Source organism: Mixophyes fleayi, chromosome 11, assembly GCF_038048845.1.
Source record: "Mixophyes fleayi isolate aMixFle1 chromosome 11, aMixFle1.hap1, whole genome shotgun sequence".
Taxonomy (NCBI): Eukaryota; Metazoa; Chordata; class Amphibia; order Anura; family Limnodynastidae; genus Mixophyes; species Mixophyes fleayi.
In genome coordinates this window covers 26,529,929-26,553,735 of record NC_134412.1, presented here as the reverse complement: position 1 = coordinate 26,553,735, position 23,807 = coordinate 26,529,929, and the positions used below count along the sequence as shown (strand labels likewise).

Genomic DNA, 23,807 nt, shown 5'->3' with positions numbered 1-23,807 from the left:
TTATATCTGTTTTGGGGGCACTACAACAATATACATGGTTATATGACATTTGTCAGATGAGCAAATATTTGCTCATGATGATAGAGAATTTCAGGTCAGTGGATTTAATCTGGTGATGTGCCAGGTTATGCACAGTCTGGTCAGTCAGTCAACTACACTGACACAGGCTCACAGCTCTCAGCATGTCATGTGATGGCAGAGGGGGGGAGAAGGAGGATGTCACAGTGCAGACAGAGTTCAGAGGAGTGGGCTTAATGACCCCACCCCTCTGCTCACTACATCATGTGCGGCATTTCACTGTAGGGATGGGGCTTAATGATGCAATTTGCCTCCCTGTGTATCCAGGAGGGTGCCTGCTCTTTCAGGAGAGTAGACAAGTATGATCCGCTGCCATGTGACTGTGGTTGTCACGGCAGTCCAAAATCATAAATCAGTAATAGTAGCCTAAAGAAGGGGAAATGGTAAATACCAAAATTGTTCTTATAGTCTGCCCCTGTGATTTATGTGATGTTATGTTTATTGCTGCTTTAAGTTTAGACTATAAAAGGTTTCAGTAGATTACAGACAAAAATTCTGTAGCGCATAGGAGAAATCTTTATGAATCACAGCCTTATCTCTAATAATCGTTCCTGAAACATTTTGCATAAATATTCCTGAATACTACTGGTACTTCTTCTACGACAACTAGTATTTTAGAATAAGTGGTCCTTTAACCTGATGACATACATCATTATATCTATAAGTACTTAAATCTCTTAGGTCTCTGGTTCTCAAAACTACTCATCTCTATTCATGTAATTATTCTTTAACATGACCTATGTAATCCATGTGACATCTGTACTCTGCATAGCTTTTATAGGAAACCGTTCCTTGTTATCTTGTTATAGAGGGTCATTAATGAAGGAACTTCTTCAATTCCCCTTTTAGATATTTCCCAGAAATACCTTATGCAAACAGCCAATTTATCATCTGAAGAGCAGATGCTTGATAGTGTCTTTCGAGTATGTGATTCAGAAGAAAGAGGTAAGAGGTTTGTTTCATAAGATGATGTAAATAACCTCACGGCAGGATCATCAGTGGCTCTTGATGTCATTCAGGGGAAATGTGAGCACTATATTGTATGGATAGATTGCATGATTTGTGGAAAAAGTAAGTGGAAGTTATATGCAAAATCCATTGTGAACCTGTGATCAACATATATTTATATCAATATTATATATATATATATATATATATATATATATATATATCATATATACACACACACACATATATATATATATATATATATATATATATATATATATCCATATATATATACAGGCTATGAATATACACCCACTTTCTTAGTATTGGGGAGGGCACCCCTTTGCACCCAGAACAGCCTGAATTATCATCATCATCATCAGCATCATGTATTTATTTATATAGCGCTAGCAGATTCGCTTTACAATACATGGTATGGATTAAACAAGGTGCTGGAAACATTCCTTAGAGATTCTGGTTCCTGTTAGCATGATAGCATCACACAGTTGCTGCAGATTGGTCTGCTGAACAGTCATGCTGCAAATCTCCTGTTCCCACACATCCCAGAGGTGCTCTTCTGGACTGAGAGATAGTGAATGTAGAGGCCATTGGAGTATAATAAATTCATTGTCATGTTTGTGGAACCAGCTTTAGATGACATGTGCTTTGTGACATGGCGTGTTTGTGACCTGCTGGAAGTAGCCATTAGAAGATAGATAGTCTGTGGGCATAGAAGGATGCACATGGTCAGAAACAATGCTCAGGTACCCTGTGGAATTAAAATAATGCTCAATTGATATTAAGGGAACTATTGTGTGCCTAAAAACATTCCCCACACCATTACACCATCACCACCAGCCTTCACAGTTGACAAAAGGCAGAATGGATCTATGGATTCATGCAGTATACGCAAGATTCTGATCCTAAATCATAATGCTACAGCATATAATGACACTCTAGAGAATTGTGTGCTTCCAACTGTGTGGCAAAGTTTGGTTTCTGCATGTCAATGTTTGGTTTCCCAAGTTATGTGTGAAAGAACTTGACTGCACAGAGCCCTAATCTCAACCTTATTGAGCACCTTTGGGATGAATTGGAAAGCAGACTGTGAGCCGGGCCTTATCGTCCAACATCAGTGCCCGGCCTCACCTAAAGCTCTTGTGATTGAATGTATGCAAATCCCCGCAGCCATGTTCAAAAGTAGGAGGCGTTATATATCAACAAAGGAAAGGCGAACTCTGTATTAATGCCAATGGTTCTGGAATGAGATGTTCAACAAGATGTACGGGTCTTCACATATTTTTTATCTACCTATCTAAAATCCTTAGCCTTAAGATATATATATATATATATAAACCAGAGGTGAAACTAGCGAGCTGTAGGCCATGGACCCTCTGCATCTGCCATGCAGCAGGTCCCATTATCTCCATGGGCCCCGGTGCACGGCCCCTGCAGCACCAGTGGTAGTTCCGCCATTGATTGTAACTGAGTTAGGGGAACAGGTGCCATCTCCTGTGGTAATTGGTAATGAACAGCAGCAGAGAAATCACACAAGTCCAAGGTTTTGGTACAACTGGCCTTATCCAGTTTTACTAAGCAGAAAAAACAAAGAAAACATCAAAATAAACACCTTGCCTGTCCGGCACCAACTATCACATGTCGATCTTGACTATCGAACTAAGCAAAAACATAAGAAGTTCCAGCACATATAATTTACTCACAACCAATATCAGGCTTTCTCTTAATATCAGGCATTCTCTTAGAGCCTCTGCGGTCCCTTCCCCCAGACAGAGCAGCGTCTGAGACAGATAATTCACACACCTTTTTTTCTGGCTTAACATACATGTAACTTTCTCCACTGTTCTGTTTATGAACTTTTTTTTCAGGCTATTCATCTGGAAATGATCAGTCCAGTTGTACTGTGTGTGATTGGTGAATGATCTCAGCCTTTCTTTCCTTTTGGCAGCCTCAGCGATCTACTGTATATGGGGTGAACTCAAAAAGTAGAATTAAACTCCAAAAATAAAATACTGTACTTATTGTAACTTTATGCAAGAGACATCTATCTATTCATACATGTGAAAGTGATTATTCATTTGATCTCAACTGTTTTTTCTAAAAGTAGGTGTTACTCTGCTGTAGGATGTTGCTATAAAGAGGGCAATTTGCAAGGGAAGGCTGGCAAATTTCATCCCAGGGGCAAGACTCGACTCAGCAGCCTATTAATAAGGTAAAAAATGCAGATGGCCCAGTGACCCAGCCAAAGGTAGCCTATTATGGGATCGATCCGGGGGGCAGATGCAATTTGTTAATTGATTAACACCGGTCAGGGTCATTTTCTTGCATGTGCATCACATTTATATATGCCCAATTATGTCTGTTTTTGCAGACAAGCACATAATTATGTGCATGATCGTGGGTACAGTCATGATCCATCTGACTGCGAGCCAGATCCAATGTGTGTAATCATAGTGGGATGTGAGCACAGTTATGTTGTATCCCAGGAAAACAAAAATAAACATATTTACATAAATATATAAGGATAGCTTGACAGAAAAGCAATGAATTTCATAGTTGCATATACAAGCCAATAAATAAAGTAATCTAAAGATTAAAACCTCTTTAAAAGCCCTGCCATTCAATTTAAAATCATGAACTCCTGAATATATTCAAATTTACCATCCCTATCAGATCATTGCAATACAAGCATGGTGGCTCAGTGGTTAACACTTCTCCGTCAATGTACTGGGGTCATAAGTTCGATTCCCAACTATGGCCTTATCTGTGTGGAGCTTGTTTTTTCTCCCCATGTTTGTGTGGAGGAAGTGTTTGGGTGGGTTTCCTCCGGGTGCTTCGGTTTCCTCCAACACTCCAAAAACATACTAGAAGGTTAATTGGCTACTGTTAAATTAACCTTAGTCTCTCTCGTTCTGTGTGTGTTAGGGAATTTAGACTGTAAACTCCAATGGGGCGGGGATTAATGTGAGCGAGTTCTCTGTGCAGCGCTGTGAAATTAGTGGCGCTATATAAATAGATGATGATGGTAATTTTGGTGGTTCTTGTGTATAGTAAAGAGATTATTGCTTCTATCTCACAGCAGGTCAGAGCATTCAAGATCAACTTATAAACCTGGGTAAAATGTACTTGTTGTTCAGTAACGCACAGTTCTGCACAAATATTTGTTCAGTCCACAGAACAATTTTGTGGTATCATTATGGCACATGAAAGATTTTTGTGATGCACCTTTGGTACATAAAATATCATTGGTGACTTGGAATTGAATACAGACTTTAACAGAAACATGGCAACACCTAGTAAGCAACTTCTGATTGACTTGTTGTGACATTAAAGTAATCAACTTCTTTATAAGTTTTGTTCCAAGAATCTGTGCTTTCCGATTTCCCTCAGGTTTCAATGACTATTTTTCTCTGTTCCTTACAATTTCTTCTATACTACTGATATAGATGGGTGTGAATTTGGATTGCAAGTGTTACCTGATTAAAGATGCATGATATGGAAGGATGGATGAATGTTGAATATGTAGTATACTTATAGCATGAGTGACTTCATCTGTAGGAAAGGTATCAGTGTCACAGATCATTGATTACTTGAAGAGCGTGACAGATCCCAGCCGTGATGGAAATCGTCTTCAGTGTCTCTGTACGATGTTGGACCCAGATAATCAGGGAACCCTGGTAGACCTGCAGACATTCCGAAGAGTCATGACCAAGTGGATTGCCAGCTGTAGCCAGGACAGGTTGGGCACAATTATATGCTTTATTTTCGTAATGTATGTAATGTTTTACAGTACTATAACATGGCTGCTCACCCAGTGGTCTGTGGGTCAAATACAGGATTGAAAGGCTTTTTTGCTAAACTTATACCTCACCACTTTGTAACATGTTCTGTAATACATCAACTTTTATGTAGGATGTCAAAATATATGACACTTACCTCACAAGAAAGATGGATATCAGTGTACTACAACATTATGTAAATCAAATGTGCAGTCCAGGACATGAAGGAACACATGCATAATAACCATTATATAAAGAGAAATGTGTTCCTATTGCAGTCTAACCGCTCCAAGGCCTGACTTATTACATAATGGCTATAGCAATTTCCATATTTTTACAATGTGTTGGCTGGATAATAAACACTTCTTTAATTGCTACTTTATTCAAGTGTACTTTATATTGCGTCTTTAGGATATAATGGGGTTTGTTTAGGTAGCAAATTTAATAAATTAAATAATATATCATCTATTCATAAATAGACAGCCCTAGAAGTACACATAAAAAAATAACTTCTTCCCCTGCAAAAGAACAAAATATGTGTTCTTTACACATAAACAAGGTCATACATTATAACTTTGAAAATGTATTTTTCTCCTGCCATTAATCCTTCATTAGCCCTTAAGATGGTTGTAAACCCCTGGTCAGTCACAGGAGACTCTAGGGATGCTTCTTTTGTCAGACTATGTGATTTTGATCAAGTAGATGACTGAAGCTTTCATCTTCCTACACTGACATGGGATCCTGGTTTCCTGGCAACCCCCAATTAGCCAAATATGTATCACTGGATCCAGAACCTGTCATTATCATAAGGGAAAGACAGTACAACATACCACACCACAGGTGTTAGATTTTAGGAAGGCTGATGGGAAAATGGGTAAGTGACTCTTTGGCAGCGTGGGCAAACTTGAAAGGAGTGCAAGAGAGGTGGGAAAATTCAAAAAGTGCAATACTAAAAGCAACTGATCTTTGTTTTAAAAGAGTTAGGAAAAGCACCAGGAAAAGGATGCCAGTGTGGTTTGCAAAAGAAGTAGCAAGTATTGTGACAGGAAAACAGATGGCTTTTAGGAAATATAAATAGACTCAGAATAATGAAGACAAAGAGTTGTATCTTGTTAGACAGAAGGAGACTAAGAAGCTAATCAGATGTGCAAAGTCTGGGACAGAACGTCTGTAGTACCCTGCAGTAGTTAAGAATGCCAGTGCATTTAACTGGGTCTTGGTCCAGGGCCAGTCTCAGATTGTCTCTACCTTAGCTGGTTCTGAACAAACCATTGTTTCCCCCACACCATGCCCCAGGAACTGCACCTCTGACATCCCATTCTGGCACTTTTTTTGCCCTAACAGTCAGATATGCTGACCCAATCTTCCCTAACACCAGCCCTACTTGCTCCAGGTTATCTTCCCAAGTGTTACTAACAATTAAAATGTGTTCTAGGTAACCCTGAACTCTGTCCAGCAAATCTACCAAATAGTTAAAACAGGGTGAAAGGTAGGCGTCAGACATGGTCACATTATTCAACTGGTAGTAGTATACGCAAAACCACATTGTCTTGTTCTTCTTGTGAACCAGTTCAATGGAGGAAGCAGATGGATTGCGCAATAGCTGGATCACACCTAGCTCAAGAAGCCCCACACATCTCCCTGGATATGCACTCATCAGGCGCGGGCTGGGAGAGGCGTGGCCGCGGGGGGCACACAGGCGGCCGCATCTCATGAAAAGGGATGCGGCCGCGTTATTGATGATGTGGCCGCATCCCCTGTCATGTGATGCGGCCGCCTGTGCGCTGACATGGCCGCATCTGATGTCATCAGATGCGGCCGCGGGGGAAAGCATAGTATTCTGCAGGCGGGGGGCGGCCGGCCGGCCTACCCCCCGGCCCTAATAGCGGCCTGACCGAGCAGCCCGGGGGGGCCATGCCCCCCGGGCCAGCCCGCCCCTGGCACTCATTGGCCTCTGGTGAGACCCGATAATAATTGGCCTATGCTCACCAGTGTCCACATGGTGCAACACCGAGGATGTCCGGTGGGCTTCCTTCTGAACTGAGTCCCAAAGGGCCAAAGCACTGCCTCAAGCTGCTCCATCTTGCAGGCACTCAACTGCTCATCCCAGCCCACTTCCTCTACACCACCTTCACCTCTGGCATCTGTGAGGAGGTCAGATAGTGGATCAGTTCCTGGTTCCTCAGTCGGTAAGTCCACACACTTGTAGTATGCCTTCAACATATTCACGTAGTATGTCTGCTGCCGCCTACAGTTGCTATCAAATGACATCACGTAAGTGATGTCACTCAGGCGTTTTGAGACTGTGTATGGTCTAGCCAGGCAGCATGGATCTTGTACTGGCGCATGGGCATCGGAACAAGGACCTTCTGCTTTACCTGAAACACTCTGGCATGCGTGCCCTGATCATACCAAGTCTTTTGTTTTCCTGCGATTCCACTAGATTAGCCTGCGCAAGTCCCATGAGATTCTCTAACCGGTCTCTGTACACATACTCCACCACAGAGACATCCTGTGTGGGTAGCTCCCCTTCCCAAGACTCCCAGAACACGTCAAGGGGTCCTCGGACTCTGCAGCCATATAATCATTCAAAGGGTGAGAAACCGGTATATACCACGACACTTCCTGATAAGCAAACAGGAGGTGCGGTAAGAAAACGTTCGCAGTCCCCCCCCTCCGATGTTACAAATGCCTGCATAATGTGCTTCAGAGTGCCATTGAACCACTCGCACAGTCCGTTAGTCTGGAGATGGTAGGGGGCAGTACAGAGTTGCCGCAGTCCACACTTTGCTCAGAAACACTGGACCAGTTCACTCATGACCTGTGTCCCTTGATCGGTTAGGATCTCACTAGGGAACCCTACTCTACTAAATACTCCTAGCAGCATGCCCACTACCTTTTCCGCAGTGATGGCGGACAGAGCCACAGCCTCTGGATACCAGGTAGCATAGTCCACCACAGTGAGGATGTACCACTTCCCCGATCTACTTGGCACAGGCAGGGGACCTACTATGTCAACAGCCTTTCGCTGAAAAGGTTCCCCAACTATTGGCAAGGACCTAAGGGGAACACGAGAGCTGAGGCGCCCAAGCCGCTGACACACATCACAGGACTTACAGTATGCCTGGACATCATCTGACATTGCCGGTCAGAAAATGTTCTGTGTGAGGCGCTTCAGTGTTTACTCTCTTCCCTGGTGTTCCGCCAATGGGATTTTGTGGGCAACTGACATCAGTTGCGCACGAAAGCTCCGTGGTACCACAAGATGAACTTGTTACCGGCATGGTCTATCCCCATCTACCTTCCTAGCTACACGGTACAACAACCCTTTACGCCAGGTTACACTCCCCACCTTCATTACTGGAAGGCTGCCGCCAGCCTGGCACCTCATGTCTTCCAATGAGGAATCAGAGAGCTGAGCTGTCCTGTACTTTTTTCTTTTTACCTTCACTGTCGTGTAAGTCAGGACACTCTGCAGGGGGTGTCTATGTTGGGGTTACTAGCGTCAGTGAAAGTGGGGTTAGTCAAAGGGAGGTCACTGTGGTCAGCTATACTCAATGCCGGAGCTGGCATACTGCTAGGGACAGGAGCATCACCGGGTACCCTCACAAGATCAAGTTGGCAGGAGTCAACATCCTCTGCGTTGCTAGGGGACGTAGTCTTTCCAGAGGAAAAGAGCTGGCTGTTTCCTGAAGAAATTGAGTCTTGTCCTCTGGGCTGGCTGAAGCTCTGGTTGCTGGTGATGGCTTTTGTCTAGGAGCTGTGATCTTTTCCTCTAGGTTGGGTTGTGCAGGTGTAGATCCTGAAGACTGTAGTCTGGTATCTTGGCTCCGGGTAATGAAGTAGAGAAATGCGGTCACAATTCCTCCCCCAACATCGTTGCTCGCAACTCCTGGCCATCTCCCCAGTCCAGATACACCCTTGCTACAGACACTTCCTTCTCCAGTCCATCTGCCACAGTAACTTTGGCAGTGCGACTCTGCAATACTGCAGCTGGATCAATAAGATGGAGGCTCTCTACAGTTATGGAGGCCCTTAAATCTTTCAGTCCTCCTCCCTGTGGGGGTCCCACTTGGACCGTGTGCCGGTTTTTCCACATGTTTTTGGTAAGTCTTTTGGAAACACAGGTGACTCTTCCCTCCACGTCTCCTTCAGACACGCCACACTCGGGCTGGCAGGGGTGGAAACAGTCTCTACTGGCTCACCATCGCCAATTAAGCAAGTCCGCCAGGCCCCAGGACTTGGATTAGGGACATGAGTCTGGGGTGCTGGGACTGTGGGACAGTCCATCCTTAGGTGACCGGTTTTCCGGCAGCTGTAGCACTTCTTCTTCAGCCTGGGCCCCAGTGGTCTCTGATAACTCCCAGGGACAGGACGGGGCGGTAGCTGGTGAACGTTACCCAATTGGTTGGATGCTTGCTTTTGAGTCGAAGAGGGGTGTCCCCTTGATTGTACAGTTGTTTGGTGTTGGCTATTAACCTGGAGCTTCTGCCAGTGTGGCCTCACTGCCACATACCGATCCGCCAACTCTTAAAAGAAAGAGTAAAATATCTAAAATCCAGTAACAGGATACCAAACAGCATTGATTTACTGGAGGAAAATATCTCAAACAAATCTTATTGATTTTTTTGACTGGGTGGCTAAAGTAATAGATCAAGGGGGGCAGTAAATGTACAGTAATGGCTAAAAGTTTTGAGAATGACACAAGTAGTAGTTTTCACAAAATTTGCTGCTTCAGTGTTTTTAGACCTTTTTGTCAGACATTGCTATGATATGAAGTAAAATTACAATAATTTAATGTGTCAAAGGCTTTTATTGACAATTACATTAAGTTTATGCAAAGACTCAATATTTGAAGTGTTGACCCTTCTTTTTGAAGACCTCTGCAATTCGCCCTGACATGCTGTCAAGCAACTTCTGGGCCACATACTTATTGATGGCCGCCCATTCCTGGGTTTTTGTTTGTCCACCCGCCTCTTGAGGATTGACCACAAGTTCTCAATGGGATTAAGGTTTGGGGATTTTCCAGGCCATGGACACAAAATTTCGATGTTTTGATCCCCTAGCCACTTAGTTATCACTTTTGCCTTATGGCAAGGTGCTCCATCATGCTGAAAAAGACATTGTTCATCACTAAACTGTTCTTTGATGGTTGGGAGAAGTTGCTCTTGGAGGATGTTTTGGTACCATTATTTATTCATGGTTGTGTTCTTTGGCAAAATTGTCTGAGAAGCAACCCTACACATGAATGGTCTCAGGATGCTTTACTGTTGGCATTTCACTGGACAAGCGTTATAAAAAAACGGATGCAGCAGACTTTGTGAAAAATTATATTTGTGTCATTCTCAAAATGTTTGGCCAGGACTGTAGCTTATCTAAATTTTAGTAAGACTGTTTACACTGTTCCACATCTCAGACTATTAAATAAACTTGAAAGCTTGGGATTGGATTCTAAGATGGTTGAATGGATAAGATCTTGGATGCAGGATAGAAAACAGAGATATAGTAAATGGAGTGCATTCACAGGAGGGAAAGGTTACCAGTGAAGTACCTCAAGGATCTATATTTGGACCAGTGCTTTTTAATAACTTTATTGGCAAAATTTAAAATCTTAAATTGAAAGGGAAGTATGTCTTTTTGCAGATAACACAAGGACATACAACAGGGTAGACACACCAGGAGGGGTAAAACAAACAATTGATGATCTAGGTTAAGGAATGGTTAATTGTGTGACAACTACAGTTTAATGCCCAAAAATGCAAAATCAGGTATTGGGTCTCAAAAAGGATAAATATAGTATTAATGACACTATAATGGAAAATACTGAGGAAGAAATGGATCTAGGTGTCACTATTTCAGGGGACTTAAAGGCAGGTAAGCAATGTTACACACAAATACTTGATCGCTTATTTGTACACTGAAATTTAAAGTTGATATTTGTGTGCTACATGAAAAAAAGTCAGTATTTAACTTATGTGCAAAACAGAAAACTAGTTTGCACCCCTTGCATTGTAACATGGTTTTGTCCAGGAGACTTAAATAAGAAACTTCTTAATTTAAGTTCCTTAATGAATCAGGCCCCTAGTGCAGATAGTTGCACAGAAGGCACATTTTATGAAGGATGGACACAGGATGTCACAGTGAATGAAGTATCATGTTGAATTGACACGGAGGTATGTTTGGACCTAATAGATTTAATGGAAGCCACTTGCTTGAAAGAGGACATATTCTTTAATATGCACAGCCCCAATGGACTAAAGTTAATTTGTCAAACCTTTGCTTATCTGTATCCCTTTTGCCAAATCCTTCATTAAATCACCATTGCCTTAGGCTGGGTACACACTACAGAATTTTCCAACCAATGTGTTGTCAACAATGATTTTACAAACAACTGGAAAAAATCCCGATCATCATGCCAATTCCTGTGTACACACTCTCGTACATGTTTTAAAACATTTACCCTCAGATCCGTGCTCTTCAACTGTCGTATCCTGAAAAGATCAGCACTCTGTAAACTCTATGGAGATCCTGATCGTGAGTTCATACAAACTGCAGGATTGGAACAACATTGGAACAAGATTTATAGTTCTGCTGAACAATCAAATAAAACGACGATCGGTACTTTGGAATGAGTATCGTTCATCGTTTAGGTATACACACTAATGCGGTATTGGCCCAAACAGCCGTATATTGTGTGGTTGACCCAATAGTCAGCTGAAAAACCTATAGTGTGTACCCAGTTTAAGTGTGCAAATGTTACTGATTGTCCATTATCAGTTTCACATAGTTCTGAGAAGTAAGAAAAGAAAGTTGTTTCATTTCGGTGTTTGGTATTTGTGTAAGATGTTTTCAGATTGCACATCCGTGACATTCTCAATGTGTGTGCATAGATGTGCAAACAGCTTTCCTGTTGACGTTTCAGCTTAAATGCATCACTGGACTATGTATTTTGAGCTTGCGAAAATTCTCTTTCACCTTACACATCAGAGGAACATACCCAGGTTTACCCAGTCACACATCATTTAGTTAATTTTAATATCATACTTGCATACAAGCCACAGTGATTTTGCAAGTTTGCTCTATATTATAAAAGATGGTTATCCATGTGCTAATAATCACTGAGAATTTTCTTTCACACTTTGAATACAATGAGAAAGAACATCACTTTTTATAAAGGATAACTGAAAAAGATTAAGGCTATTGTAACATAGTATAGGCAGAAAAAAGCTTAGACGTGGAGACGAGTTTATTGAACTGTTCAGCGTATTGTAACAGAGGATTGACTAGAGCAGGGTTTTCCAAACCCAGTCCTCAGGGCTCCCTAACAGTGCGGGTTTTCTGGATCACATGTGACATAATTAGGAGCACCTGTGGATCTGTTACAATGTGTCAGTCATACCGCTTTCATACTGCCACCCCGGCAATATCCCGGGTTTTTCAAGCCGGGTTTTTGCCGGGGCTCGGAGCGTCCCAGCTCAGAAACACCATTCATACTGCACCTCGGACCCGGGAATTTCCCGGGTTGACCCCATTCATACTGCACAAGTCTGTGCCCTGGCAATTTATGGGAGTCATCACCAGAGCAGTTTTCATTGGCTAAAAAATGGTGATACACAATATAATAATACAATAATACAATAATGAATAAAGGATACCTCCAATTGGCTTATATATTTAGTCGTACTAGTCTAGGAGGGCTTTCTGAAAGGCATAAAGAGACTGGGAAACATATATTTAAGGGAAGGTTGTAGGAGCTTTTAAAGCTAGGCATTGCATATTTCAATGATTACCCCAAAAGACTAGACTTCTAGATGGAAAATTAATGGCCTCTTTTTGGCAAGCATAAAATGAATGAGAAATGCCTAATTCCAAATCCTCCAGAGACAGGCAGACAGCCAATCAGCTTGTTTTCTGTGCAACCCGGGTTGCACCATTCATAGTGCAGGCAACACGGGTCCGACCCGGGAATTACCCCTCGATAAATCCCGGGTTGAATAGCTCGCCCCGACAAAAACCCGGGATTTTGGTCAGTATGAATGGGGTATCAGTAATGAATAAACATGTGCTCCAGCAAGGAGATATGGAAAACTGTTACGGAGCCCTGAAGACTGGGTTTGGGAAACCCTGGACTAAAGAGTTTGCACCACCCTTTAATATGAACACAGCGCAGATTTTGAGCAATGCAGTCACAGTGCTTCAGGTTAAGAACACAATATAATGCTGTGCAGTTTAATAAAGCCTACTCCATCTGTACACATAAATCAAACAATTACTTTGCTGTGCTTTCTAAATGCCGGGTAAATAATCTAGTGCAGTTTCTAGTTTCTCAAAACCAGTCCTCAGGGCTCCCTAACAGTGCAGGTTTTCCATATCTCCTTGCTGGAGCACAGGTGAAGTCATTACTGACTGATACATTGTAACAGATCCACAGGTGGTCCTAATTATGTCACATGTGATCTGGAAAACCTGCACTGTTGGGGAGCCCTGAGGACTGGGTTTGGGAAACCCTGATCTAGTGTTTGACACCTGGAAGTGACACCTGAAAGTCAACATATGCATTGCAGAGATTACATTACCATTGTCTGCTCATGTCAGTTACACTTTACCTATAAGTGCCTTTAGAGCACAATGCACGTCTGGTTGGTGGCATTGTGAACAATCATATCAAATGTTATTGGTGTAGACGATTGTCCTGCATGTTGTGTAATACATGATATATGACTAGTTGCTGACTACTAAAGTACTATTTCTTGGTACATAGGGAATTGCGTGACACAAAGGATGATGAGTTATTTATGAAAAATATACGACAGCCGCCTACTGGTAGGTGAAATTATAGGGGTTACACTTCATTTGATCACTTTATTATTGCACATCTCAAAATCTTTTTAACAACGTCAACTTTCTTGGATTTCCAGTGTATCTGAGTATTAAACTTAATTGTCCAACACTATTGTGCACCCCTAATTCATCGGTTAGTCCATTTGGCACTAAGTATATTTCTATTAGATAATTAAACCATGAGTGCTGGAACATTTTATTCAGTAAATATCACCAGTATCTAGCAAAGTGGCCTCTGCTGACTGTGATTTAAAATGTAGAGAAAAGGAAAGACCTTATGTGTTATTGTTGTCATCATACTGATCTTGCGTTGGTCTCATCATTACGTAGAGCCATGAATCCAATAGTTCTATTCTTGATGATTAATCCACTCATTCTGTAAGTTAATGTAAGTTGTTTGGCCAATGAGGTTTTAAGGTAGAATGGTGAAATTGGTGAAACTTATGTTACGTTTTTACAATGAAAAATCTATACTACCAAACAACAGTTTGGACTTTAATTCCTGGCATTATCTGTTGTTTACTTAGTTAGTTAGTAGATAGTTTGTTTAGCATGATGTAAAACATTGCCCTGCCGCATTCCCTTGTGTTTTGCAGTTGCCAGCATATGGCATGCATTTTTTCCTCTTAAAAGGGAATCTTATCATTTTGTTTATACTTTTTAAATTAAATATTGTTTTATTATTTTTTTAAATATTGATGTGTTTTTTGGAAAAACAATAAATATAAAATATTAAAATATTGTTTCCACGTATGTTTTTAGTTAGTCCTGGAGGGGTGGTCAGCTGGCAAGTGTGGGAGGGGGCATGGTGTTGCCATTACGTCACTGTCGCCCAGCCTCCCGTCTGCAATTCACTGAATTGTGGTACGGGAGCAGAGCTTAACGACATTAATCGTGTCATTAAACCCCGCCCCTCCCAGTATATGGAAGAGTTCTTTCTCTTCTGGGAATCCGTGCGGACTCACAAAATTCGGGAGCCTCCTGGACATTTCCAGAGAGTAAACTCTAAAAATTAAAATTTTTCAATGAACAATACAAACCAATTAGACACTTTTATTATCTTGCTTGCACTAGACAGATAAAAAGTTTTTGCCAACTGGTCATTATGGTTTAGTGCAAATTCCACACCCAAATGCAATATTAAAAATAAACCCTTTCGTGTTACTGTGTACTACTGTATCAAAATCACCTATTTTCTATCTGTGGTAGAAACGCTGCATGTGCAGTCCTGATTTTTGCAGAAAAATTTGTAGGGCCTTTTGGAAAAGGGCCACACTCAAAATGGGCACTATTTTGGTAAATGGGATGAGACCTACTTTGTCCTGACTTTCCAGTCACACAGTTTGTCAGATATGCATGTATTTCGTATTTACACCACCATTCATTTGTCTATGTCTTTTCACTTTTGGTTTGATTAATATATGTTATGTAATTACTGAGTTATGGCTTTACCGGTATTAAGTAGGTGTCGCTTTTTCCCCCCTATCAATAATGTCTATTGAAAAATATTTGCAGGTAAATTGGAGGGGAGAGGGGATGGTACAGAAAATAAGAGGAAGGAAGGAATAGGGGCCTTAAGATTTTGCGCTATCGCAGCCCTAGTCGCTGTCAGGATATAACCCAGAAGATATCTGTCATGTTAGGGACAGAGGTGGGGTAAAGGTGGGGCAGTGCCGCAACCAGGTCTGGGTCAACCGCCCCCCCCCCCCCCCCCCCCAATATTATAGATTATATATATATATTATGAGATCAAATACCTCCTGCCAAAGTGGTTGTATGAGTGGGCATGATAAGAAGACATGAAATATGTCAGCTATTTGACGTGTATCTCAGAATGGTTGATACGTTTAGACAACGGAAGGGAGGCAGTATAAATAAGTGTTGTCACTTTTTTTAAAAACTTTTTAAGAGATACCCTTAATTTTCTGTAAATCTTAAACTATGTAACAAAAGTAAATGATATTATCTGCCTTGGTATATTTTTGCTTCCACTGTGTTGCTCACAAAGTAACCATAATTATGTGTGATGTGCGTATATACACACATGCTGCAATGTCTTGTCTTGTGTTCAGAAACTCCTTTTCTAAGTATTTTATCCCTATACAGAGAAGCAGTTCTCCAGTACAGCACAGCTAGAAGGATATGGCGGCCTTGTCTATAAATACATGTAAGAGTAATTATTGTTCTATTTAAGCCAGTAAAAAATATGTGGTAGCGGATTGGTTTATCTGATAAAAAATACATATCAAAAGTAACTACATTTGGGGGACAATATGAAACATAGGGACACGCTTCTTTGAAGTACTTGACTGATGACTGACACCTTTTTACACCCTACATTTTGAAATGTCCTTACCTTTGATGCCCCTTCTTTTGTAGCAACTCATGTACATTTTATTACTCATGTAACATTTTTTTCAGTGTCTACAAATCATCATCATCATCACCATTTATTTATATAGCGCCACTCATTCCGCAGCGCTGTACAGAGAACTCACTCACATCAGTCCCTGCCCCATTGGAGCTTACAATCTAAATTCCCTAACATACTGACAGACAGACTGTCAGGCACACACACACAGACTAGGGTCAATTTTGATAGCAGCCAATTAACCTCCCAGCATGTGTTTGGAGTGTGGGAGGAAACCGGAGCACCCGGAGGAAACCCAAGCAAACACGGGGAGATTATACAAACTCCACACAGATAAGGACATGGTCGGGACTTGGAACTCATGACCCCAGGGCTGTGAGACAGAAGTGCTAAGTAGTAAGCCACCGTGCTGCTCACAGCATGTTCTCATACCTCCCTGCAGCATAGTGTACTATGTATTTAATGAGTGATCATATAGAACTCCTTCATACCGTACTAAGCATTAATGCCCATGAACATTGCAGGCAACGTTTAAACAAACAGAGAGCAAACACTTATCGAAATGTGTGTGTGTCCATTCTCTTACATAATTATTTGAACTATTACTTACGAGGCTTTAAGAACTCAATACTAACACCAGTGTGTACAAGCCTTAAAAGACTAAGGGGTAGACTTAACAAACCTTCTAAAAAGGAATATACATTTTCTAGAATATACTACATAGATGATAACAAGACACTAATTGGTTGCTATGGGCAGCAACTCCACCTTAGAAGGTTAGATAAATGTACGGCTAAGATATGATTCATTTCACCCGTATATGTAATGGTCTGCTTTCTCTGAAAGGGGAGAACCGACAGACCTAGTGAACAAGATTACTGACCTTAACTTTACCAACAAAAAATTGATTGATCAGAAAATAAAACTACAACGGAGCCTTGAATTAGCCGAGGAAACAAATGCCAACCTGACAGAGGAAATATCTGAAATAAAAAGCAAATTGAAAAGGTGGGTTACAGAGGCAAAAATGTTGTACTAAATGTATGGGATCCAATATTAACATTTATTGACCAGTCTGCTTTATGGAACCCTGATGCTTTGGGCCTTGTACATACAGGCACTTTGGAAGCAACCACAATGCATCTTGATTGGATGATTTCTAAATATCTTTAAAGTGTACTTGTCTATGAAGGTTTAGTCCAAATCTGCTGCAAAAATACAATTTACGGCTTTACTGTATTTATGAAAATAGTTGGTTTGTCTGACACTGTATCCAGCATTAGCCTTATTTACTAAACAGGAATAAAACAATAAACACATAATATAAAATAAGACCATTGATTTCTCCAAGTTAGCAAAATGAAGGTGTCCTTATTGTTATTAGCGAATTATTAAAAGTATACCCACATATTGTTTTAAAGCACTGACTTAAGGTCTCATACCCACTGGTGTTAATTTGACTTACATAAAACCCACCTGTATATACTGTACGTGAGTCAAAACAAATGCAAATGTGTTTCTGTTTGTAACAAGCACCTGAACTTACATTTTTAATAGTGTTTTGAGGGTAATCCCCGGTGAAAGGAGCAAACAGCGTTCAGCAAAATGCAGCACACCCAAATGGTAGTAACAACATGAATATGGGTTTTTGGGAAATAATAGGTTCCATTGCGATAACCATTTACCTATGTTGTACTAGCATAAAAACAACCGTAAATGCTTGTACATCTAATGCCAGTAGTTATGAGGCCTTAAGCACACACTTTCGACAAACTTGCTTATGATAAATTAACTGACAAACTGTAGCAGATTACATATTTAATCCTGAGAATAAAGTAACTCAAACTGACATTTCTGTAGCAATGTATATGAAATAGAGACTGCTCTGCACTACACAAATATGGATATGAATCATAATTAAGGTTTTGGTTACACGTGTTGCATTTAGTTCCCAACAGGCAATGCATCAAGTCCAATCAGCTCACAATGAGCTTGAAGATATGAAGACTTTTGCCAAAAGTCTAGAAGACAAAATTGCAGTTTTGTGTTCGCAGAGAAAACAGCTGGTTTGTATAATTTCTTACATCATACAATGTACCTTTTACAATTATTTAACATTAGTTTAAGGATTACCTGTCATGCAGGTAACATTGATATGGTTATTAGCATACAGTATATACCATGTTTTAGAAAATCAGCTTTAAAACAGTACTCCTCACTCTGAAACTGGAGGGAAGTAGGTTCAGAGGAAATTTGAATAAACATTACTAAACAGGAAGGGTAGTGGATAAGTGGAATAGCCCCTCAGCAGAGGTAGTAGAGACTAATACAGTAGAGCAATTTAAACATGCCAAGGATAGACATAAGGATAAGGATCAAATAGGGTTGGAGGTTACCATAGGTTAAAACATGGGCAGACTAGATGGGCCAAGTGGTTTTTAGCTGCCGTCAAATTCTATGTTTTTATAAGTGGGTACAAAGTCCCTGGGCCCAGATATACTTTGAAGGCCTCAGAGAAGCCAGGTAATTGCTGCTACAAAATACAGAATAGGACTGTTTGAAGCCCCCGAATAGAAATGCAATTCCAAACTTTGCTCATGCAAAACTTGGTAGGAGTGAGGACCTTATACCATACTTGCCAACTCTCCCGGAATGTCCGAGAGACTCCCGCATTTCGCGTGTCTCCTGGACTCCCGGGAGAGTGTGGCAATCTCCCTGATCTGCCCACTTCCTAGTGAAGTGGGCAGAATTCGGTTCAAACGCCGCGGTTCATCGGGAATCGTGGTGTTTGGCCCCGCCCCCGCTGTAAAATTACGCGATTTGCGTCATTACGTCGCGGGGGTGGGGCTAAAGTTACGTGATTTTCTGAGCCCCGCCCCCTACACGGCCACCTCCCCCTGGCAGCTCCCGGAAGAAAAATATTAAATGTTGGCAAGTATGCCTTATACAGGCTTATAAGTAAAATATCTTAGACTTGACTTGACCTGTAGCAAAAGAGCTGACTGCAGTAAGTTTTAAATAGTGCGCTGTTCTCATTGATGGTGCATTGCCACATGCAGTCTTTAGTTGGTATTGTGGCAGATCCTCGCACACCAGGACCTGAATGCTCTCCCGGCAGCACTGACCACAAAACAAATTTATTGGGAGGTAAAAGATAAGGCAGCACTAACACTAGCAAATCATAGGCCCCAAGTAGTGGACAGTTTATAAAGGTAGAAAGAATACATGCATTTGTGGTACACTGGTATCTCATTAGCAATCTCAAGTTAAAATGGCAAGAACCTGACATCACCCTCCACTGTAATAGAGGCCCATTTCTAGCATAGATTATCAGTAACCAATGTAGGCTTTCTGCTTCCATCACCCCGAGGTGACACACACCTCAGGCACTGAATCTTGAGTGCATGAACTTAAGCACGTGATAGTACTTCAGAATAACTTTAAAACATGCTTTTATTTTTTTGTTATTCTTAAAATTGCCTCCATATGTGTATTCTCCTATTTTTTCATTAGAATAAAATAATCGAGGATGATTATATAAATATATATGTATATAAAACAAACAGATCCTATAGATTTTGTAATGAATATGATAGTTTTACAATAAAGTTACAATAACTTTACATCAATAAACTACAACATCCACAAACGCATCATGATCATCTTCACCATTAATTTATATAGCGCCACCAATTCCTCAGTGCTGTACAGGGAATATTTTTGTTGTTCACATCATTCCCTGCCCCATTGGTCCCATTGGAGTCTAAATTTTCCTAATACACACATACACACAGACTAGGGTTACACACACACACACACACACACACACACACACACACACACACACACACACACACACACATATAAAATGCTAATACTCATTTGCACTTAAAACACATGTGTTTTGAAAACAACAACAATTGTAATATATATGGGTTTTTTTCACAGCAAAAGGACACACTTTTGTTTAGCAGTCAGAATCAGAGCTTACAGGATGAGGTGATGTAAAAGTGGTTTTACTGATTTGATAATCCATCTTAAAATACCTCACTGTATTTATTTTTCTCAGTTGTAATTTATAATAACTTTACATTTTGAATGGCACATGCTTAAAAAAGGTGGATTTTGTACTTACTGTTAAATTAATTTCTTTTAACCCATCTGGGGGATACTACAACATTGGGGTTGTGGTGAGGGTGCAGGATCTGTACACTTAATAGCTAACTTTTCTGAAACTACAAGACAGGGCACCCAATTTGAAAACCTGTCAAGTGGTTAAAAAAAAAGTCACCTTTCAAGTCAAGTGCTTTAAGTCAGTAGTCTCCAAAAGTTCATACAGAGAAAGCTGAAGAGCCGATAGAACCAAATTAAGATATGCAAAAGCTATAGGAAGAGGTGTGGAAACCTTTGCTGTTGCACAGGACTACATAAGTCTTCCAAACCCTATGATAGTTAAGTGCAGATACCGACTGTCTGGCTATGAGCACAGTTTGAATAAATCCCTCAGACCAGGGCCGTAACTAGGGCTGTGTGACAGGGGCGACCGCCCAGGGCGCAACGTTGAAGGGGGGCGCAATTTAGGAATATTTTAGGTTAATTTGGTTAAAATTGAGGGCAAAGGTGGGGCTGCCCCAGGTGCTAGAATTCTAAGTTACGGCTCTGCCTCAGACAATCCTTTGGCTCCAGAGCCTGGCTTTAACAGCCATGGCAGACGATGAAGGTCCTAGTGCAATGGATCCCAAACTTTCTCAGGCACCCTTAGGCTCTCCATTATTTTTTCAAGGCACCCCTAAGCAAAAATAATTACCAAGTAGTCCCCTGTCTTGATTATCACCTGCCCTCGCTGTGGCACCCCTTTGAGATTGCTGCGGCACACCAGGGAGCCGCGGCACACAGTTTGGGAACCACTGTCCTAGTGGATAAACGGACATTGCCACAGAAGATCTTCCCACGAGGAAGTCTCCACCCTGGACCTGCTGCTATCCTTACAACATCGGCGTACCAGGCTCTTTATTGCCAATATGGAGCTACGAGGATGACCAGAACTCCCTCCCTCTTGACCTTCTTGAGGACAAGTGGGAGCATCAGAATTGGAGGGAAGAGATAGATCAACTAGAACTTTCAAGGGACCATCATGGCATCCACTAATGCAGCCAATTTGTCCCTGGAGCAGAACGCGGGCACCTTGTTGCTGTGTTGGGAGGCTATTATGTCCACTTAAGATCCCATCTCTGCGTTAGCAGACTGAACGCATCCAGGTTGAAGCGACCACTCTCCTGGGAGAATGTTGTGCCTGATCATGAAATCTGCCTTCCAATTTTTCAGTCCTGAAACGTACATGGCAGATATTGCTGGCAGAAAGCGTTCCGCCCATGACAGGATTCGAAAAAAGCTTCCTCATCGCAAGGAAGCTCTTAATACCTCCTTGATGATTTATGTATGCCACTACCATGGTGGTTGTACAACTAAATCCGGAGAGGCTTGCCCTGCAGGGTCGGCTGTGCTACCGTCAGAGCGTTCATCAATGCTCTGAGCTCCAGAACGATGATGGGAAGACCTTGCAAGCAAAGATGTAATGTCACCGCACCCTATCCCTGTAGACTGGCGTCCGTTGTAACAATAGTCCATTCGAGGATGGTGAATTGGCGACCCTTGATAACATTGTCTGCTTTCAACCACCACCAGAGAGACAGGCATGTCTCCAGCAACAATAAAATGAGCTGAGAGTTCAACTGAAGGCTAAACATCGACCACCTCCTCAAGACATTCAGCAGAAAAATCCAGAGTGGTACCTGGCATACTGCACAGCTTCGAAGTTGGAGACTTCAACTTCATGCATAGCAGAACTGACAGAAGTCTGAGGGCCAGAACTCACCTCACCAATGCTTGGAGAGTCTAGATCTAGTCCTCTGGAAGGAAGACCCTCTGCACCTTAGTATTGAACATTAGACCTAGAAACGCCATCCTCTGCTGCAGAACCAAGTTGGATTTTTTTAAATTCAAAATCCACCCGTGCAATTCCAGTACCTGAGCAGTCCTGTGGGGGTGAATCTGCAACAGGTGGGCTGACTTGGCCTTAATAAACAGATCATCTAGATAAGACACGATGGTAATGCCCTCAGATCTCAACAGAGCGGTCATCACTGCCAGGACCTTTGTGATAACTTGTGGCGAGTTCAGCAGACTGAATGGAAGAGCTCTTAACTGAAAATGAGAGTCCTGAATGGCGAACCTGAGTAGACTGTGGTATCCTTCTCAGATCAGAATATGGAGATACTCATCTTTAACTAAGAATTCAGAGGCCGTGGATGGTGGAATTGAGAGACTCAATCTTTAACCTGTTAATTTGAAGCCTGGTGTTCAAGATGGGCCAAAACAATTTGTTTGTTTTTTGCACCAGGAAGAGGTTGGGATAAAACCCTTGAATCTTCTCCTGTTCCCAGGACAGGGATGATTACAGCTGATGAAAGGAGAGAGGTGATAGCCTTCCTGAGAGCCAACCGCCTTACCAATGGTAAAAACTGCTTTGGTGGATGGCCCTGAAGATCCAGGATGTAACCCCTCTCTTTGATACTTGTAACCTACAGGTGTGAAGAGGAGACTCTCCCCACACATCTTGGAACAACAAAAGGCGGGCTCGCACCACAATCTGAGCTGAGTCTCGGGTGGTGGGGGGCCCGTCATGTTGTCTTTTTCTCAGAGGGCTTAGGCTCCGGACGTCTGGTCGCCCAGGCTTGTCTTCCCCTCTGCTGAACCCCGCGTCCTGGTGGAATGGTGGGATCCCTGGAAGAAGAGGATTTCAGGAGCACAGATAAGTGAGAAGATGAAGGAAAGGAAACCATTCTTTTCTTCTTTCTTTTAAAAAAGGCCACCTTAGTATATTGAGAATCATCCACTTCTAACATGTTCAAAGCCTGCCATACTGAGATAACCAGTTCATCAATGCCCTGGCCTTCAAAAGATTTGCCTTGAATCCCACAGGATCCTCTGGGTCTAAGTCACCCAGAAACACTCCTTCTTCCTGCCTTCAGACCCAGAAATTGAAAATTCTGGTATAGATCCCTTAAATATTGTTACTCAGTTTTTCTCTTATGCAAAACTGCAGCAGACAGATAAAAATGGACTGTAACAATCTTTCCCACACACAGAAATTGGGATTTACAAAACAAATACAGATTTGCTAATAATAGAGTTACTTAGACTGTAGATTTCAGGACCACAGCAGGAGCCCTTGAGGAGAACACCCTGTAGAGGAGAGGAGCTTCAGCCAAGCAGCTTTTAGCAAGCAGCTCTTCCAGGGAGTGGTGTGCTTATAGTAGGCTCAGTCCAGTTGGGAAGCCTGTTAGGAGGAAGAAACCAGTGGCGGATCCAGGGGGGGGGGGGGGGGGGCGATCGGGGCGATCGTCCCCCCTAGCAGGGGCTTGCTGCCGGCAGCTGCACACTGTGCAGGTCCGTCAGGCAGTGATAATGTGCTGCCTGGCTGCTCTGATTGTGTTTTAAACACAATCAGAGCAGCGGGACAGCACATTGTCACTGCCTAACGGACCTGCACATACTGTGCAGCCGCCGGCAGCCTTAGAAGTTAGAAAGGGGCAGGGCTTAAATCGCCCCCCCTATATCGCCCGGGGTAGAAAAAAATTCTAGATCCGCCCCTGGAAGAAACCATATGTAGAGGGGTGTTTCTTCCCCTCCAGAGACCCAGTGCAATGGGACCCTACTGTCTAAATAAAGGTCCCCAAGCGGCTCCTGAAAGGGGTTGTTACTTGGTTTTA

At 42.0% G+C, this 23,807-nt stretch overlaps 1 protein-coding gene across 1 annotated transcript in view; it reads left to right on the top strand.

Annotated features, from left to right (window-relative positions):
- Window positions 1-931: 931 nt before the first annotated feature.
- KASH5 (KASH domain containing 5) overlaps window positions 932-23,807 on the top strand; it is a 52,481-nt gene continuing 29,605 nt past the window's right edge. Inside the window, exons 1-7 of the mRNA XM_075191553.1 lie at window positions 932-1,023; window positions 4,603-4,783; window positions 13,585-13,646; window positions 15,771-15,831; window positions 16,882-17,043; window positions 17,984-18,101; window positions 19,984-20,034. Of these exons, the coding sequence (XP_075047654.1) occupies window positions 948-1,023; window positions 4,603-4,783; window positions 13,585-13,646; window positions 15,771-15,831; window positions 16,882-17,043; window positions 17,984-18,101; window positions 19,984-20,034 (711 nt within the window). The 5' untranslated portion in view covers window positions 932-947. The remainder of the gene's footprint in view (window positions 1,024-4,602; window positions 4,784-13,584; window positions 13,647-15,770; window positions 15,832-16,881; window positions 17,044-17,983; window positions 18,102-19,983; window positions 20,035-23,807) is intronic.